This window comes from Lonchura striata, chromosome 1, assembly GCF_046129695.1.
Source record: "Lonchura striata isolate bLonStr1 chromosome 1, bLonStr1.mat, whole genome shotgun sequence".
Taxonomy (NCBI): Eukaryota; Metazoa; Chordata; class Aves; order Passeriformes; family Estrildidae; genus Lonchura; species Lonchura striata.
In genome coordinates, this window is record NC_134603.1 from 143,468,164 (window position 1) to 143,488,242 (window position 20,079).

At 37.6% G+C, this 20,079-nt stretch overlaps 1 protein-coding gene across 12 annotated transcripts in view; it reads right to left on the minus strand.

Moving 5' to 3' along the window:
- The window catches only part of PARD3 (par-3 family cell polarity regulator), a 441,459-nt gene that overhangs the window by 180,738 nt on the left and 240,642 nt on the right, over nucleotides 1–20,079 (minus strand). For 8 of the 12 annotated variants that reach the window (XM_021542937.2, XM_021542928.2, XM_021542941.2 and 5 more), the window contains 3 exons: nucleotides 13,310–13,449; nucleotides 11,680–11,808; nucleotides 7,784–7,822 (listed from right to left, as the gene is read on the minus strand). In XM_021542937.2, the coding sequence (XP_021398612.2) occupies nucleotides 7,784–7,822; nucleotides 11,680–11,808; nucleotides 13,310–13,449 (308 nt within the window). The remainder of the gene's footprint in view (nucleotides 1–7,783; nucleotides 7,823–11,679; nucleotides 11,809–13,309; nucleotides 13,450–20,079) is intronic. The other 4 variants (XM_021542942.2, XM_021542949.2, XM_021542932.2 and 1 more) reach the window with 1 other exon arrangement.

Here is a 20,079-nt window from a genome sequence, read left to right on the forward strand (position 1 = left end):
GTGACTCGCTGCTGCTACAAGTCTGGCAGCATTCTCTCCAGTGAAGTGCATTCTCTTGCAAGCTTAGACCTGCTGCCTTCTCAGCAGTTATTCAGTCACTGACACTTGTCTGCACATTACTTTGTGACTATGCATACAAAAATGTGCTCCTGTTCCTCTTCACGGAGCAATCAATAAAGCTCTGCATCTCCAGTTATATATGTGAACACATGTATGTAAAAATTTTTACAAGGCTCTTGAATGCACACATATATGCATGTACACACACAGAACACCCTTATATATGAGTATATATATACACCACAATTATGACATTCATATGATTAATTAACTATAGCACAAACACTACCTAATAACTTGAATGACCCCATTCACTATTCAATTTACCTGTCTCAAGTTCTGTTGGGTCCAGCCTTCCAACATTACAGTCCTGTTAGCCACTGTTTAAATACTATTTTCTTAATCTATCAACCTTTTGTCTCACAAATGTGTCTTCTCTCTTTACAATTTATCCAGATGGAAAACCTCAAGTTCTCAAAATATAAGTTTGGTGGATATAAGAGCTTTCTAGGAAGTGTACGTAGTCTGTAAAACTACTGGAAATTTCAAAATCCCAAGTTTAGTCACTGGGTTCCAATAATAGGGAATTCCAACCTAACAGCTTTTTCCAAGATACTTTCAGTCTTTAGAAGATTTTAATACAGCACCTAATATTTAATTATTTCTGATAAGGTACCCACAATACTAAGGAATCATAAGCCTTATAGTTTGGGAAACCAATAAAACTTGTCTCTATATTATTGTAACAAAACAGAATGCAGCAGGAGAGGAGATTTCACTTAGCTATTGTGCAAAGACAATCTTAACAGCAGGGGCAACTCAAACTGTTTTGTCCTTCAAGTTAAGTGGGTGACACTGCTGTCTTATCATGCCACCCTCTAAACTGAGGTACACAAAAAAATGATGACTCACTCTCATCCTGTGCCATCACATATACAAACATAGAACACATTAAACAAACACCTCTAAGGAAAAAAAAACACACCAGCTTCTCTGGTCAACAACTTTTGTGGGGGTGATGTTTAGTACTTATAAAAATGTAATGTATTACTGCTGGAGGTACTGAAAACAGAGCAATGTAGGTGGCCTGAAACACAACTCCCCAACAGCTGAGGAATCTCCTTGGGAGGAGTAATGGAGAGCTGGTGCATCCCACCATGGGGAGGCATTAAAGAAAAATATAACTAGAGCAACTCCATCACCAGAGAAAATCCTGCCTACTGATCCAGTAGTGGCATGCACACTCCAACCCAGTTTTCTCCTGAAATACAAGACCATTTATCTTTTTTCTTTTTTTTTTTTTTTAAACAAACGGTTGTATTGCATTATAGGTTTTGAGGACCTAAATTACTACTTACCTGATTATAAAATTGTATAGGGTTCAAGCCAACTAAACAACCAGAATTCTTATGCTTGCTTTATTTTTCTAACTCTTCCTAGACTAAGAATTTTAATATCTGTCATATGTTAGATAAACACTAATGAATCTTATTTGCTCATATACAGAGACTCATTATTCATATTAGTGAAGTTAATATGCCACATCTGGCAAAAATTGCATTAATTCAAATCAAACAGCAGCTGCTAGATATCAAAAACTAGATCTGAATTCTGAGATTTTATGGGAAATATGGTCTGCTTTAATCTTAATCCCATCAAGGAAGAGTTTTTTGTGTATTAGATATGGCTTAACTTTGGTAAGTATTTATAGGCAAAAATACTAGTTCATGAAAGTAGTGCAAAACAGCCCCACTGCATTTCCTGTTATGTCCATTTTAAGGATTTAATTTAATATCAAAAAAGATGTTCCACATGCAAAAATAACTTCAGTTTAAAGGTTTGGCTGGATTAAGATATGATTTAGGAAAAAAATAAATGCTTTTCCAGAGCACAAAAATTCTAGCATGTGATTTTCATTTAGAATGGAAAGCAAAGCTCTGCAAAAGCTCATGTGTAAGTACATCCACATGTTTGTTACTTCTCCCTATAACAAGTCCATTGCTTGTCTATTCTTACATTACTCTCCCTAATGCCAACACTCTGATCTGGGCTGTCATAGAAACTGGTTTAATCAAATGAGATTCCACATTTCAAAAAATGATCACACAATTAAAATTACATTCTGTTGGTTCTTAATCTCAGAACTTCTCACAGGCACTACTAGTCTGTTGCAGGTACCATGACTATACTTTATTTAGGCCAACATACTATGTTCAAAACTGCTGCTCTATTCAAACTTTGTGTTCCTACTATATGTCCTGAAACAAAAACATGTGATTGTAATGCTAACCCCGTTTCTGTACACATTGCTTATCCTAGAGAAGTGAAAACCAAGGGATTAGGTACACAGTAGGTGTCTGTTCTGCCAAAGAAGCCTATAAAGCTACAGCTCTCTGCACTTTCCCTTCTTCAAGAAAAACTTCAATGCCCAACACACTAATGACAGAGATCCCTAAAAATCCTTACACTTCTCTCACTGGCCTATCGGATTTACAAGACCTGAAAGACTAAAGAAAGAGATAGTGTCTGGAAAAGACAGACAGGAAAAACAAGCTGAAAAAGAAAGACTGTCTTTGTAGAAATCCATGGCAGGAAACACACACCCCATGAAGTAATGGGGCACCTGAAGTATGGAGCACCTCAGAAGGATCTGTGTCTCACTTCTATTTCTGCTGCAAACTTTCAGGCAACCATGGCAAACCATTTCATCTCACTATTTTCCCTGCATTTAATATCAAGGGAGAATCAACACCAAGAGTCTAATGGCAATGATGCAATAAAACTAGGTTTGCTCCAAATCAACAAGTTTGCACCTACGGGTGTTGTTTCTGGATGACTCTGCAATGGTGGCACTAAGACAACCCTGTCACAGTGGAGGGACACTTATGTTGTCTTAGATGAAACTGGGAATTTTTCAATAAGTGTCTTCAATGCCAGTGTTCAGAAGGCAGCCACAGCCTCCCTATGGTGCTGCACGAAGCCAGTTTAAATGTGCCACACCACATCCCAGGTAAATCACCAGCTGCCAACAGCCAAAACTGAGCCTGAGGGTCAGTACTAAGTACTGCATTATGCAGAAGCTTATGTGGCTTATCACTGAATGTTCCAGGAAATTCAGACTGGTCAAAAAGCATTCATGATCAGAGCCACTTAACTGTTGTATTAATTATTCACTAGGAATTAATGTCTTATCTCAAGTCATAAATGTGTCAGAACATGCTATTTAATACTAGAGTATCTCCTATGGTAAAAGATTGAAATCACAACAGTACCTTGCAGAAATCACACATTCACTACATATTTCTTTCATATGGGCAGTGATCTAAAACTTGATTAAAATTATTAGCTGAAACCACTCAAAATTGCACTAAAAATGCTTTTAAAACATTGTAATCACCCTTGTGCCTCATACCATTAGAAGGTAAAAAGGTACAATAATATATGCATTCCTACAGCATTCCTAAGCACCATGGAGGAAATAACAGCATCAACTTAATCATCAGTCAGACATATTGTCTTTCAATAAAATCATTCTGTAGCTATTGATAACAACACTGCTGGTGGTATAGTCTGACATTAATCCATCTATTGGCTCAATGTTCAGAGATCTGGATCACCAAGCTGAAGTTCTATATAGGTGCTAAATAGGAAGTGGTGGGAAATTATTACAGCTTTTAAAAAATATCTCTGGATGCATCCCTAGTGACTAGGTATCTTGAAGTAACACAAACAACTTCTGAGCAAAAGACAAACACACATGCACATCCTCTTAAAGCTCAACACTGACTGTGATTTTTTTCCACAAGAATTTTCTATCTATTAATCAATAAATGTGTTTCTAGGCATTTTGCTAGTATTTGCTAGTATTGCCTCTCATACTCACAATATGAGAACTTATGAACAAAAAGCATACAAAGTAACTATTCATTAGTTCTGACAAAATGCCTCTGACCAATATCACCCCTTTCTTACAGGTAATGAATTCTTGCATAAACAGGGTAGCTAGCTAATTTACTCAGAATCACACACAGAAGAAAATAGCAAGAACTGCATTTGGATCTGAAAAAACACAGTGATCAAAATTAAATTTAGATAATAACTGGAATATCAAATGTTTGAGTTCAGAAGAAAACAAAAAGCAATCCCATTTGCAATTTCTATCAGTGCTGCTAATCATTTATGTATTGTTCCAACACACCAACCACTCTTGTTATGCTGCTGTTACAAAACCTGTACTCACTTAAATTCATAACATTCTGCTCACTTACAGCAATTTGACAGAAAAACAAATGAGAAGAGAAAACTGAAGCTTTTCCATGCTGCTGAGTGCAACAATCATTCTAACTCTGAATCTCTTCTTATCAATAGACAACACTCCTTAGAAAATACTTACTCATATGATAATTATTATTTTTCTAGCATTATGCTTAACAGGAAAGTTAACTTGCTGGTTCTGAATTCAGAAAACTAAGAGTGAATGACAATTGTAAAAGCAAAATATTACTGAAACACTATCAACCTTCAAAGAGTATGAGGAAAAAATTAATTGGCAGATGTTTTACATAGCATAATTAACAGTTCATTTCAATGCACTGTAACAGGATTAAGATAATTATGCTTAGAAACAGAAATGTAATAATGATAAATTACTATTTTTTTCATATTACAGGCAATCTCCTACATTCCAAATAATCACCTGTTTAGCAATAGGTGCATCTGTTCCACACTGTCATCAGCTATACAAATGGCACAAACTCATGGCTGGGTGGAACAACCTTTCAGCCAAGATACAGGAGATTTCCTCATTCCATGAGGAAGCTGAGCGATGGCTCTGTCCATAAGCAAAGGAGAAAGTAAAAACACCTGTCCTGTTTTCACCAGGGCACAGTTACTGGATAGAGGCTGAAGCTGCATCAGCAATTTGCATTTCTTATGTAAAACTGGAGAGCAGATCTTAAATTGTGTGAGCCTCTCAAATAACAAAACCTTCTTATATGGAAGTTTAAGATTGAGAATCTGTATTCTGTGATGGTGCATAAAAAAACTGAATTCATATGCTTTCTTATATGGGTTGTAAGGAATAACTCTGTCAAGGATTTCAGGCCACAAATTAGGAAAAAAAATTACCTTCAAGATTTTCTTTTGTTACCTCTCTGAGGACTAGCTACTGCATCCAAGTGCCACAATATTCATGCAAACCATTTCAAAGTAACAGTTACATGAAGGGAACCCCTGAGTAAAGAATGATAAGTTTGGCTTGATATTTTGTGATTTTATTTCAGGCCTTTTACTTTCAAGGGAGTTTTTTTCCATAAATATATATATATTTTAATTTCAAAGGTGCATTTTCCTTCTATTTCTCCACAAAGACATAACAACAACTACAAAAAAGAACCTCACAACCACTTTGCCTTTAAATGAAAAACAGACTTGCATTCCACCTCTCTCATTTCTGTAGCTTCACTGCCTTCATCATGCTCTTTTGTTGGTTTTGGTTTTTTCTGCTTTGCTTTCAACTATCAAGTCCTTGACACTTGGAGACTGAAACCTCACTACTAACAGCACAAAGATCAGAGCAGGCACAGAAACAAAATTGTGAGATTAGAAATCTCAAAGACCTGAAAAATAGACAGAGGAGAAATAAATAGGTATTGAAGCAGGACCAAGGAGAATAAAGGAAAGCAAAGAGAAGTACTTTCAAAAATAATAATAAAGAATGTGTGACTGTATTACTAATGTGCAGCTCAGGAAAATTAGTTCCGTAAAACTGAAGTATCACACTTATCCAAAGCTAAGTAGATTGGGAAAAGGGATATAAGTGCAAAAGAATTGTGCATTACAAATACCCACCAAAACCTTTCACATTTAGTCTCTTTTTTTTATTCACATACTGGAGTTGGTAAATATAAAGAGAGCTGGTGTTACTACCATCAATCACAGTTGTTTTGAGCCTTTAAATAATTAACAAAAATTCCCAATGCATAAAGAATGAAAAACACAAGACATTAGGCAATTTTTTTTGTATTGATCAAGTTTCTAGCTTCATTCCCTCAGTAACCATATGTTACTCAGTCTTCATATGTTTTCCAATTCACTTCCATATTTTCAAGATTTGCTAAGGATTTATAGCTGGTTTTTTTTGTTTTTTTTTTTTTCAAAAATCTCTAGCTACTCATACACCCACTGTCCCTCCTGCAATCTCCTGATTAACAAGCATTTTTTACACCACATCTAAAGAGAGCAAATGGGAGATACCTGTTTTATTTTGTTCTTTCCTTAGATGAAGTGGTTGGCTCTAAGAATGCCAAAGAAGGGGTTTCACCAAAGAATTTGCTACAAAACATTAACTTTGCAACAGATGAGCAACTGATTTCTATAAACACCTTAGAGGCAATCTGCTTTATCTTAACGAGCTTTCAGGGTGGAATTTCAACTCCTACAACCAGGATACTTTTATAAGGCTGCACCCACAAATTATGGTATTCCATTCTCAATGGTATGCAATTACAGATAGAAATACTATCCTGGGCTTTGATCTTTGATCTCCTTACCTATCAGCAGTACATGGTAAGAAACTATCAAGATAAAAATATACATCCTCTAATGAGATGCAGTAAAGAGATATGGCAATGCATGTCTGAAACAGTGATACACCCACAGTTTTGCAGAGCCCTTAAGCAGGTAATTTTCAGAGAGAAGGACACTAAAATTCAGAAGGATAGAAGTGAATATTGCCAACATTTAACTCAAATTCCCATTTTTACAGTTACATTCCATTGGCCTGAAAAATTAATACTATCAACCAACATACTCTTGATTACCTTCAGTGAGTTAGCTCTTACATACCTTTACCTAGTCCTGACTTTCTTTTTATTCCAGACACCATCTTACCATTGCTAGTAAGAACATTCTGAATTATCTAGACAAGCTCTTTTTGTTTTTCAGCAGCCTAACTCATTTCAAATCCCAACATGAATCTTCTCAATTTCTCCATAACTGAATTTATTATTTAATTTTAAAATAGGTACCTAACTGAATGGAGTTTCTTGAAGTATGTTTTTAGCTAAGATCCAGTATATCTTTCAGGTAATATATTATTGTTATATTCTCTGTTGTTATTTCATAAAGTACACTTTTTATTTTAGACAAACTTGTTAGATGTATTAGTGTATTTTATATTGGACTGATCATGTTCCACTGACTAAAATGAGATATATTAACATTACACAACCTCAATCTAGAGCCTCACTGAAGTATCACCTGTTGCACCCCTCAAAAGGTTAAACTTAATACTACTTCCATATAGTTTCTTAAAAATAGCTAACAATGGTTTATTATGAAGATACAATTAAGACTTAAATCCTAGTTGACTACTTTCTGTGTTTGTATCTCAGATTTCTGTCATATAATCAAGATTTAAACAATTAGCTTCAATATGTAACCCAAACTAAAGTCTACTCTTATCATTTAGCTTTCAGCCTTTGGCTGTATACAAGAGATGTAATTTCAAGTAGCACTTGAATATATGTAGTAAGAGAATTGTGTATAATTTTCAAACAGTATTTCAAATTACATTAAAAAATGCATTTAAAATGTAAAGCTACAGAGAGCCATCTACAGTATATAAGGTGAAAGAAGGATCTGTAAAACTTTGATTGAGAAATGCCATATCAATTTAAAAACATTTGGGAGTCTTCCCATATGGAAAAGACAAAGCTCTTACCGTTTCCTTTGGAATTTGTGACTGGCTTTGTTCTGCATTCTAAAGGAAGTAAAAAAAATAAATAAGAACACAACTACATACGACACATACTATCTAACAGCAAGGGGATAAACAAAGATCTCTTATTCTGAAGTGAAGTGGTAATAAAAAATGAAGGATGTTCGTCACGCCCCTGACTGAAATTTGTCTAAACAATCACTACATGAGAAGTGAACAAAAATAATTCCAGGATCATTATGGTATATGCACCTGACACTGCCTGGCTGTGAGGGTGGTGACTGTCTGGCCCAGGAGGAACCACAATTGCTTGCACTATTTTCTGACTGGTGGAACGTTCTCATTCAGGGAAGTTCCCCCTGGCTTTTCCCTTCTACTCTGAAGTTTTCTGAGAATGACCTCAGCAGCCCTGATGAACCCTTCTAAATATTTTAAACAAGTACCTATTTTTAAAAAAATCTTATTAGCAAGGGATTCCCCTTTTGAGCATGTTTGGATGAACTAGAACTGCAGCTCTGCATACTCCAGGACAGGAGGATGTATTCAGCTCACCAGAGAAGGGATCCTCCTGTACTTTTTATTCCTCACCTGTGTCTCAGGGCACATAAGGCAAACACACATCACTGGAAAATGCATCCCACAACCAATTCTGGAAACACATATAAGGAACTATGGCTCTTCAAAGCCCACACCCACCTATGTTAAAACCCATTTGAGAACTCAGGAGACACCTTAATGCTGGCTCAGGAGACATCTTAATGCTGGCTGATCACTTTTGGGCTAACCAGGTATTTCTTTCCATTTTGCTGGGCCCTAATGAAATGCTAGGGTTTACTGGACGTTTTTGTTTTAGGCTGTTTTGCAGGAGAATCAAATGATAAAGCACAAAAATCCAGTGCAAAGCAGTAATACATTTTTACATAATAGCTTCAACCTGAAGCCAACAACCAGTAAAAAAAAAATTAAGACAGCTACAAGGAAAATGTAAAGGTGCCACATGTACGAATGGGGATATTAATTCTTAGGGTACTGGAGACTAACACTGCCAGCCAGTATCTGCTGGCACTGAAAATACAGCTCAAAAACTAAATAACCTAAGTCAGTCCTTCAGAGGATTCACAGTCAGTAGCAGCTCTAAGCAAATGATTCACAAGTTATGTGAGGTAACCACAGTGCTCCAGGAACTCTACTTAGCCAGAATAATCCTCAGCCCTTTTGTAAAAAGAGGGGGGCAGGGAGGGAAGGCTGTTAAGAGATAATGTCTAGCTCACATCAGTGTGGACAAGCCCTAAAACATTACCTATCTGGCAGCAGGTAACTGTGGAAGCAATAAAATGCCCAGTATTCTGGAGAAATATGGTCATTCTTCCACATCTCACTAATTACAAAACCTGACTTCTTGCAACTTGATTTTATTCCCTGCTTCCACATTTCCTCACTTTTATCTTGCTCTGCTGCACTGAATCATCACACACACATACCTGACCTGATCCACACAAGTTTCAGAGATCCCATACCAACCTGAACAGGCCCAGCTTAACAATCCCCTGAGTTGTAGCTAAAATTACACATTTTTGTAATAACAGCAATGTTAAACTCCTTAACTTTCCTGAAGGTTATTATCTTCATTTTACTTAAAATTAAACCCTATTATGTTTAATTTTTTTTTCAAAAGTCATTCAAGCCATAACCCAAAACATAAAATCCAAACACCTGTTTTATTGAGATTACTATCCATACAAACATTGGCAAATGTAAAATGGTTTTAATAGTGAGTGTTTACAATAAGCAACAGCAAGTCCTGCCCTTAATAAGATGGATAACATCAAATAACATTATTTTCTACATATGGTTGCTGAGACACATCTCATGCAATTAATATTTTAAAGCACACAAATGTAGAAAATATAAGAGAAATAGGGGATGGATGCAAAGACAAATTGTTCCTAAGTGGCCAGAGAAGATCAGATGTGAAAAAGATGAATGGACATGATTTCAGCTCATTCTCCTCCCTCCTTCAAAATTAATGTTCTTTTTTTTTTTTTTTTAAGCTTTTTTGTTTGTTGTTTTTATTTGTTTTGGGTTTTTTTAAATAAGCCAGTAAAAGTCAGTTGAGAGGAGCTGGTTGAAAAGATTTGCTTTATTTTTTTTTTAAGGATTATTTCTTACCAGAGAAGAAAGAACAGCCTTTATGATGACTTTTAGTTCAACACCTTCCCCAGCAATTCTGCCCCTGCTCTTTGACAGCAGTCAGCAGTGCATACCTAAGAGTTCCTCACTTCAGAATGCAAACAAACAAATCCTTATGCAACAGAGGATCATCACATGTACTGTCAGATCCTCACAACACCACTTGATCAGCTGGAGCTGCAGAAGAACACACCAGTTCTGATCTAATCTCATTTCACAGTGCAAAGCCCACCTGCTACCTGACACAGCCACAGCAAGGTCTGGCTTCCCTATGCTGGACTTTGCCAAAGCATTTGACAGGGTATTGCCTGAGCCACAGCAGGGAGGCTGCTGAGCTTGAACTCCTTCAAAGGGGCTGACTGGCTGTTATTTTAAAACTAGATAGTGTATTGCTATTAAATGTCTGCATTACTTATACCATATATTTGTTTACAATTATTTAAACCAAATCTCATGTCAAAATATGGATTAAAACTTCCTCATTTTACCACAGAAATAATATACACAAAATTAAGGTATTTTCTGACTTCTAAGTTTATTTAGAAATCTCAAAAAGCATTTTCATTCACCTTTATGAAAGATAGCAGTGCCACGAAAATTGTACCACAGGAACTTATAAACAGATTGCTTTCACTGTTACAGTGATAAGGAAGGGTGTAATAGGATTTCAAACTTTTATTTCTCTTCACTTTATGACAGCTTTCACTTCAGCACTTGAAGGCATGTTCCAAGAATTTTAAGGTAAAAGTTGGTTCATTTTCAACCTTCCCTGACACTTTGACTTCCTAGGTTTAATGGCAGTTTTGAAAAGTAAAAGGCTAATGTTTCATATCTTGAAATGACTAAACAAAAATTCATTTTCTTTGCATTCAAAGTAACACAAATCCAATAGAAAAATGAAGTTATTAATTCATCATACTTATATTTGTCTATCTTCTCACAATAATGCAGCCAAGTAAATTATTTTAGAGTTGTATATAGCTACAATAATACAAATAATAAATAACTTCAGCAGTTTAATTGAGTACAGAACAAAGTGAGACTGCTACCATTCAGAATCTACCTTTTCATAACAGAAGCTATCTTGAGTAATTATCAGAGAAATATCAATATACACTAGCAAGTGCAGCAGGTACAGTATGAAACATCATTTTATTCCTATTTAATGTAAATTCCTTAGAAACATCTTCTGAATTGCCTGCTAAATTAATAACTGCAGGGTTTCCATTCCATAGAGATTGCATTTATATTCAAAAAAGGCTACTACTTCTTATATTTTCCACTTTTTGATAGAAAAGTATTTACATATCCTATTTTGGCATAATAGTATATGTTTGAGAAGATATTAGTGAGCAGGTTGTGGGACAAATGGTAGGCTTTCAAACATAGATTTCTCCTTATGAAAGATATGAAATAATCTACTTGTCTGCATGCATCCAAATAAAGTCTATGCAATAGCTTCTCCTATAATAAACATTTTCACTCAAAATAAAGCTCTCACTCATACATTATCAACAAATACTTAATTCCAATAGCAGATCTTGAAGAAAACAAAAAACATGCATGTAAAATGTTCTAAATAAAGCAAAATAGCTGTTTTCCTTTTTCTTATATTCAGTGCTGGCCACGCATGTTTACTAACAGGAGACAAGATTAAATCAGTTGCTCATACTCATCTAAATCTCTTAGCTGCTCTCTATTTTACGCACCAGTTCCCTTGGATGGAATGTTTCTTCCTGTCGAAAAATCAAAAGGGCAACGGTTCCTCCCATCTTGGTACTTCGCAGCAGGGACACAACTTCTTCTTGAGTTTTGCCTGTTAAATCAACTCCATTTACCTGTAACAAAGGAAATGTTAGATATCAGGGAGACTCCAAAACAGAGAAACCAGCAGACGCAGCAAAAAGTCATGTGAATCATAATATGGGACAGTATTAAAAAAAAGCTCATTGGAGCAATCTGCTTCTTAGCTGACATTACAGCTTTCATTTAATAGAACTAATTAAATGGTCATTCTTGCCATATAAGTAAAAATAACAAGCCAGACATTTATATTTCCCTCCTTTTCAGTAGCTACGGTACAGTCCAGCACACTCTAAAGCCAACTAATCCCATTTACTGGTATTTCTTACAAGAACCTCTGCATAAACATCTTTTGGCAAAATCAATGTATGATCCCAGAGTGGTCCTGCTTCCATGTGTCTTGGTGTTATATATACCTTCCAAATATATTTAGCACAACAAATTGTGACAAAAGTAGAAAGTAATTGTTTCCCTGTATAACCTTGGGGTTGTTACTTTTGCCTCTGTTCAGTTGTCTAATCCCTTGGCCTCCACATGCCACTGATCAGGACAGGCAGGTAAGGAATACATGCAGCATTCCCCACTGTACGAGCTAACTTCAGTAAGGGAGAAGCCAGAGAAAGATCAAATAAATCTCAGGCTTGCCTGCTCAGAAACATTTTGGAAAAGAAGGCACAACAACTAACAGTGTTAAGCAAGGGAGCATAGGGAGCATAGTGCTCAGAAGTCAGCAAATCATTTTTCCTTCCCCTCATACAAGAGCACAGCTCACACAGTTGAGATGCCACAGCTGTCATCTTAAATGCTTCTCAGTCCCCTTCTACCCAAGTCATCTGAGTTACCTTGAATTACAGTAATTACAGGGGGCTCTCCTCCAGCAACAATTCAAGCTGACTTGGCCAATTTTGCAGTAAAGTGAAGTTGGAGCCCTGAGAGGCAGTTACAGACTCAGCTGGACCTCCGGTGTCATTTGGCTTAGGGACAGTAATGAAGAGCTGTGGGTGATAACGCATCACTCCAGCTAGATTTGCAGAAAGCTCTCTGCAGTGCACCTATCTGAGAGAAATTTAGTTCCCTTGAGGACATCCTTACTTCAGGAGGGAAGTGGCCTTGATTCGCAGTAGGACTCCTCTCCTCTTATGTCTCTTTCAGTTAATTCACTAAACCTTTCAGGGTATTGCCTCCTATCCTTGGCAACATCTTCAATAATTTCTAGTCTGTCAGTCCATGCTGATTTAATTCTACTTACTAGGTAACAATTGCTTTGCTTCAATATGTTCCTAAACAGCAATGCAAGATTCTGACACTATATTCACATAAGGACATGTAAAATTATGTTTTTGTAGTATGTTTAGGTCCAGCTCTTCAAACAGTTATGTACTGAAAATGCCCAGCAACTTGATGTCTAAAAAAAAAAAAAGCCAAAAAAAAGAAAAATAGGGAAAAAGTCTCCCGCAACATAAAATGCCTCTCAAAGTGACATAGTGTGTGGGCTCATGCCAAAACACAGACAAGGAACATGTAATATTTCCTCACCTCAATTAATCGGTCTCCAGCTTTTAATCTTCCATCTTGAATAGCTGCACCTCTCGGAAGGATGTTTTTCACATAAATTGGAGCAGAGCCACCAATGGGGACATCTCTTGAAGTAATGCTAAATCCCAAGCCTTCTGTACCTGCATAAGGAATGCACATTACTAGTTAAAATGCACATTTTATATCACATATTATTTTTACCAAGCAGAATGTATGCATACCTCACTGATACAATCCATGAAAATACATGTAAGATGCAAGAATTACTTCATGACAAAGAATGAAAACAAAAGATCTACAAGAAAGCTGCAGCTGAACACTGAGTCTGGGCACAGGTGGCTCAGCAGGCACTCCCTGCAACTTGCTATTCTGATGACTTCCAAGTCATTGCCATATTTCTGACTTTCTATTTCAGATGAGCTGAGTGACAAGGAATCAGAACAAAGCATATCTGATATCCTATCACTGTCTTCCCCCTTGTCAATCTGGATCTCATCAATGATCCTTCCTTTTTCCTTTGCAGCTCTTTCAATGGCAACAGTCAGCGATGCTGCTGGGCATGGGGCTCTGTCAGCTCTCCTGTGGACACTGGTGACAGTACTGGAGCTCAGTGGTCTCATTTCTCCTGCTCTGGGGACCTCAGGCTGCTTTCAGTCGACAGCTCCTCTGCCCCCAGGCTTCACCTCAGCTCTCGCTGGGCTCCACCCCACTGCCTGTCCTGCAGGCAGGGAGCAAAACCCAGGCTGCCACTTCTGAGGTCCTGCTGCACATCCAGGTGACTGACTACACTTGGCCAAGACAGACTGAAGCAAAACAGAGGCACTTAAAATGACCTGGAGAAATGCAGAGTGGGAGTCCAGTCAATACAGCAAGTGAGACTTGTTTGTATGTCAGAGAAATTAGGTATACCATCACTTCTGGGATAAACAGATAAACAGAAGTCGTTCCTAGTACACAGAAAGCTCCTTTGTCATCCTCTTTTAGATACAATTTATCCAATGTTACCAACAACCCCTGAAAATCTACAAAAACCTGCACTTTCCCCCCTTAATGTTACACATCAAGCCTATCCAGGACACTTAATGCAGCATGAAAATACCTGGCCATCCAGTGGAGAGCCCCCCAACACAGTGTCAGCACCCACAGCTTGCATTTGAAACTTCTCAAAGGTTGTCAAGGCACACCTACAGTCCAAGTCGCCTTCCTGGGCATACACAGGCCCAACCTACATTTAAGCTGACCTACAATGGCAACCTGCAGTTAGGATTCAGCAACATCAGGTAGGTCCCTAAAAGCTACACAGCACACACCTGTGTAAAAGCTCATGGGGACAGAAACAAAACTTTTCTGAAACAGTTGCTAGCTATGAACCCTGGGAAGCCTAACACACACTGTGTGAAAGACACAGAACTACTGAACCATTTGAGGTGTTAATGTATATAAGAAATAAAAAAAAAACAAAACTGTGCAACAGCAGCCAGACAGGGGAGTGAGCAAAAGAGCTCTGCAGATCCCCAGGTCAGTGCAGAAGAAAAGGAAAGAGGTGCTCCAGCTGCTGGAGCAGAGATTTCCCTGCAGCCCACAGAGAAGATGATGGAGAGGCAGCTGTCCCCCTGCAGTCCATGTAGGTCCATGGTGGAGCAGCTTGTGGAGGACTCCACACCAGAGCAGGGAGATTCCCAAAGGAAGCTGCTCCCTATGGGAAGCCTGCACTGGAGAAGGCTCCTGGCAGGGAGCTGTGGTCCCATGGAGAAGAGCCCATGCTGGAGCAGGTTTGCTGGTGGGATCTGTGACCCTGTGGGGGACTGATGCTGGAGCAACCCATTCCTGAAGGACTGACCCCATGGAAGGGACCCACACTGAAACAGTTCTTGGAGCCCTGCAGCCTGTGGGTAAGGCTCACTTTGGAAGGACTGTCTCCCATAGGAAGGACCCCACTCTGGAGCAACACAAGACTGTGAGGAGTCCTCCCTCTGAGAAGAAAGGAGTGGCAGAGACAATGTGCAATGAACTGACTGCAGCTCCCATTCCCCATCCCTGTGCACTGCTGGGAGGAGGGAGGTAGAGAATTCATGAGTAAAGATGAGTCCAGGAGGAAAGGAGGGGTCAGGGGAACATGTTTTAAGATTTGGTTTTGTTTGTCATTACCCAACTCTGATTTGATTGGCAATAAATTAAATTAATTTCCCCAAGTCAAGCTGTTTTTACCCATGGCTGTAATTGTTGAGTGATCTCTCCCTGGTCTTATCTCAACCCTCAAGCTTTTGGCTGTGCTTCACTTCCCTTGTCCAGCTGAGAAGGGTGTGTGATAAGAGCTGCTTGGTGAGCACCTTGTGTCCATCCATGGTCAACTCACCACAGTATTACTTAATTTCTGTAAATTAACTAATTTCTGTTGCCTATGTTTAATTGCTAAACCTACCTCCCTAGAGAGCAAATTAATATTCACATGAAAAGAAAGCAGGAGTCAAATATAGTAACCAGTACTCAGCATACAGACTTCTGAAATCTGCACAATTGCATTTGATTAAAATTTAGTACAATATATTTCATTATCAAGACAGAAATCATGCTAAGAAGTAAACTGACACAGGTGACACGAATGGGTGTGACACAAGCTTTTAAAATCTTCATCTTGAACGTAACTAAGTGCTCCTGTATATACAGTAAAGACATGAAGATCTTATTGTTTAGGAAATATGGATCAGTTTCTCTAGCCTAATTATTTTGAGACAACGTCCCTTCCTTCTGCTGCATTCAAGACAGTTGACATTTGATTTCAAAGTCTTCATCCACTTTCAGGCAAAGATAAAATTTATCTGCACTGTTACATAGAGATAAAAAAATACTAGATCTCATAACATCCATATTTTACTTAGGAGACCTCCCAATTTTAATGATGCTTCAAACATTCATAGAGCTATTTAATTCCCTGCAATATGTGAAGATGATCTGAATAAGGTTTATTTAAGTCACATCTCATCTTTTTATGGAATTTATCTTTTTCTTATTATAAGGATCAGTGTTGAATACTTCTCTTTGAGTACAGGTTTTGTCTGCTAAAATTTCTAAAGTAATATCAGAACACGAGTGCACTCCCAGCACAATATTTCATTATTAATAAGCTTAATCCCCATTGCCTGATTACAGCATCATTACAGATGTCTAGTTCACACACAGCTCTTCAAACCGCCATGGAAAAAACAGAAGTTGAAATGTTCCCATTACAAATGCACACAGGATATAAATTTGGACTGTGGCATTTTCTGCTGTCAAACCTCCAGAAAGTCTTTACCAAATCCTGCAGATCATCACAAATCCACACTGAGCCCAGATTTTAGCAGAAGAAAATTCTAATTACTTATTTCTGTAGAAAGAAGGGGCATCAACTGGGCTGTGTCTTCCTGTGCTGCTCTGTGCAGCTTTGCATGAGGCAGCTTTTGGGTGCAATTTTCCTTCTACCATTTCTCTGCTTCAGTTAGCCATTCACACCCCAGAGCTGCTCTTCCCAGTATGATGCAGCTGCATAAACTACTATGGTTATTATATATAAATTAGATGTTCACAACACTGGGAAATAAAGGGATACATCCAACCGAGGACAAAAATAAGTATGACTTCTGTGACTGAATTGATTTAAATTTTTTTTTCTTTTTTATACACATAACAGATTTAGTTCTCTCCACTCCATTCATTTTGATTCTCCTGTTGATAGAAATACATATAAGATCTTAATATCTTCCTGCTGCTAAAATGTTTTCAGTTCTTAGGGTGAAAAACTGCATTATAATAATGAGTGCACTGTGCAAACATATTGTAGGCTCCTCTGATTTATGCCAGTAATACAGGAGAGACTGGACACACATACAGGCAGAACCACTATGAATAGAAAACAGAAGAAATTTCCATATTTTAGAAAACAGAGGAGTCACCCTACACAAAGCTAGGAGCTTTACTTTGCAGTGTTTAGATTTTTTGATCTGTGCTCACCTTAATCTCTTCTAGATTTTAAAAAAGATAAATTTTTGAAAGGGTAGAAAACATTTTCTTCCTTCTATAGCTGTCATCTCTGACAATGATCAAATAACACCAAGTGATAATAACATTTAAAAATTACCCACTAATTTGTGCAATTCAAATTCTTAGGCTTCTTTGATAAATCAGCAGCTCTTTCGACAAGTTACAGTTCTTCTTTTTTCTTGAATGTGATTCTGAACACACCTTCTAAAGTCTCATTACCCTCAAGAGCTCAGCCAGCTCTGAGCTGAAGACAAAGTAGTTTTAAATTAATAAAAAGGACAGTTACAATGGTAAAAGATCTATTTTGTACTAACAGAAAAGTGACAGATTTGATGTGTGTCAGTTGCTGTTTTGGAAGAAAAAATTCCAGTAGCTTTAAGGTAAGGGGGAGAGGAAATCTATTCCTATAATTTAATTAAACATATTTTTAAAATGAACATCATAATTTCATTCTGAAGCAGTCTGATCATAAATTGACAGAATTTAAAAAATTTTTTTAAGTTTTACTACCGGTGGCTAGACTCTTATCTCCCAGAGAAAAAGTGTTTAATTTCTCACTAGTGATGGGATTACCTTCTTGATTGTGGAAAGAATATGTCTGGCATACCATTTCTGTCTTTCTAAGGCTATCCTTTACAAAAAGTTGTGGGCTCCTCATTCAGCACCAACTACAGGTCTAAATTCTCAGCAGCAAAATGTGCTCCTGGGTAGAAATACAGGCAGGACACGATACAAAAAGCCAGGATCACCTCTGCAGTGTTTTCATCCTCTCAAAAGGACACAGGTTTAGAGACCAGTAAAGAACAACTGAAGGACCTACACTGCCAACATCCTGTGATACTTCTCTTACAGCTGTCTTGCCTTTCAGCACTGTAAGCAGTGCTCAAAGTAAATCATGCTCTTCCTTCAAGTCTAATTTAAGAAAATGCATATGAGTTCTCAGGGAGTTCAATACAGATGTCTCTAAATTAAAAAAAAAACAAACAACTACAAACAAATAACAAGAAACACTGAAAACTTCACTTCTAAAACAACAGAAAACATCTAAAAACTGACAACTGGGCACCACATTTTTTTTAGTAGTTCTGCAAGAAAGGTAGAGAACATTTCTGAGCATCCTTAAAAGGGACATCTCATGTGGGTGAACAGTCCCTCAGATAGACTAAAGGACTGTTAGGGGAAAGTGTAGATTCTTCATGCAAGACAAAAAACACACTCTCCCTTTTCTGGAACAATAAGCAATGTCGGCTGCAGATAGAAAAAGTGTGTGACACAAAATAAATAAATAAATATTAAAAAAAAAAAAAAACAACAAAATAAACGAAATAAAGCATTGTCAGTTAATGAAATTAGTAGATTATACTGGGATGGAGAATAAGGAGAGAGATGACATAGTAAAATGAAGCAGAAGGGACAAATATTCTCTAATAATAGTCAGAGCAGACAGTGTCCTCCCAAGTACTTTAACCCCCTGATTTTTTCACAGGAGACTCTTTCTGAAGATCCAGATACAGATGGATGACTGCTGAACTAACTATCCGAGTGTTCCACATTGGAAACCAGGGGTTTTTTTTTAAGGACTGAACCTCATGTAAGATTTGAACAGCAAATATGTTCTTACTGTAAGGGGCATCACTAAACTAACCAAGATCATTTTACTGCTCCTAGTTTAAGCCACATAGTTGCAGAATTTGTGCACATGTAGTCAGGTTTACAGTACATGCAAACGATTGCTTAGAAGGCTGCTCAGCTGTCTACAAAATTTCTGCAGTCACATATACCACCAAGACTAATTGCCTGCTCATTTTTATGTAGTTGAGTGATTTGGAACAAGTAAGGTTTTTTTCCTCCAAGTAAAGCTCAGACCACTCAAGAAGATCTTTGATTAACCTAATAGAAACCTTCTTTTCCCCTTATGCTCCAGCCTGCTAATGGTGATCAGAAGTTGTTTTAAAAAATGGAAAGATGAAACTGATGCAGTTTATGCTTCTTCAGTGACTAATAATGCTCAAAATTATTTGCTTCACTTTTGAAATCTCATTTCTCAAGGTCACTGAAGTAATTTAGGCATCTACACGCTTCATTTCAAAAGTGACAAACGCTGCATCTGAACGGGCGTTTCAAGAGAACATATCACTTCAAAAGAAATTTTAAACAAAAATTTAAAATGTCAGTTCAAAGTCTGGCTTAAGAATCTGTGTGGGGAAAACAGGAGAGTATAATGAAAAATGCATATAAATCTGTACACTTCAGATCCATGATGCAGGATATCTTACAGACAAGTTCAGTCCTGTCTTGAATACTTTCCTGTACAAACCCAAGGAAAGAAAGTAATTGTCCATAGATGTGCTCCATTCCAGAGCAAATACAATGCCATGTCAAATTAGCATACTCCCAAACTATCTATGCCAACTTATTTGTGACTCTAATGACTTCTTGCAGAAAGGAACTTGGATGCAGCAGGGCTGAGTCTCACTGTGCCATGGCACTGAATGCCCACTCCCCTGGTGGGACTTGCAGAGTTTCAGATCAGCTCTGTATGCAAGATGCAGCATTATTAACCTCAGAGAGGCCAGCAAGCCAAAAGGAACACAAGGAACTCTGAAGAGCAAAGTCTCATAATCCTGCTCACATGTACAGTTTAACCATTTTTCTCTCCTGCACTGTGCAGAGGTGCCTCCTTTGATTCAGGACTCATCTAGAACAGAGCTGCTGTGTCCTGTTTGTGATGGATGTGGTAACTGCTACAG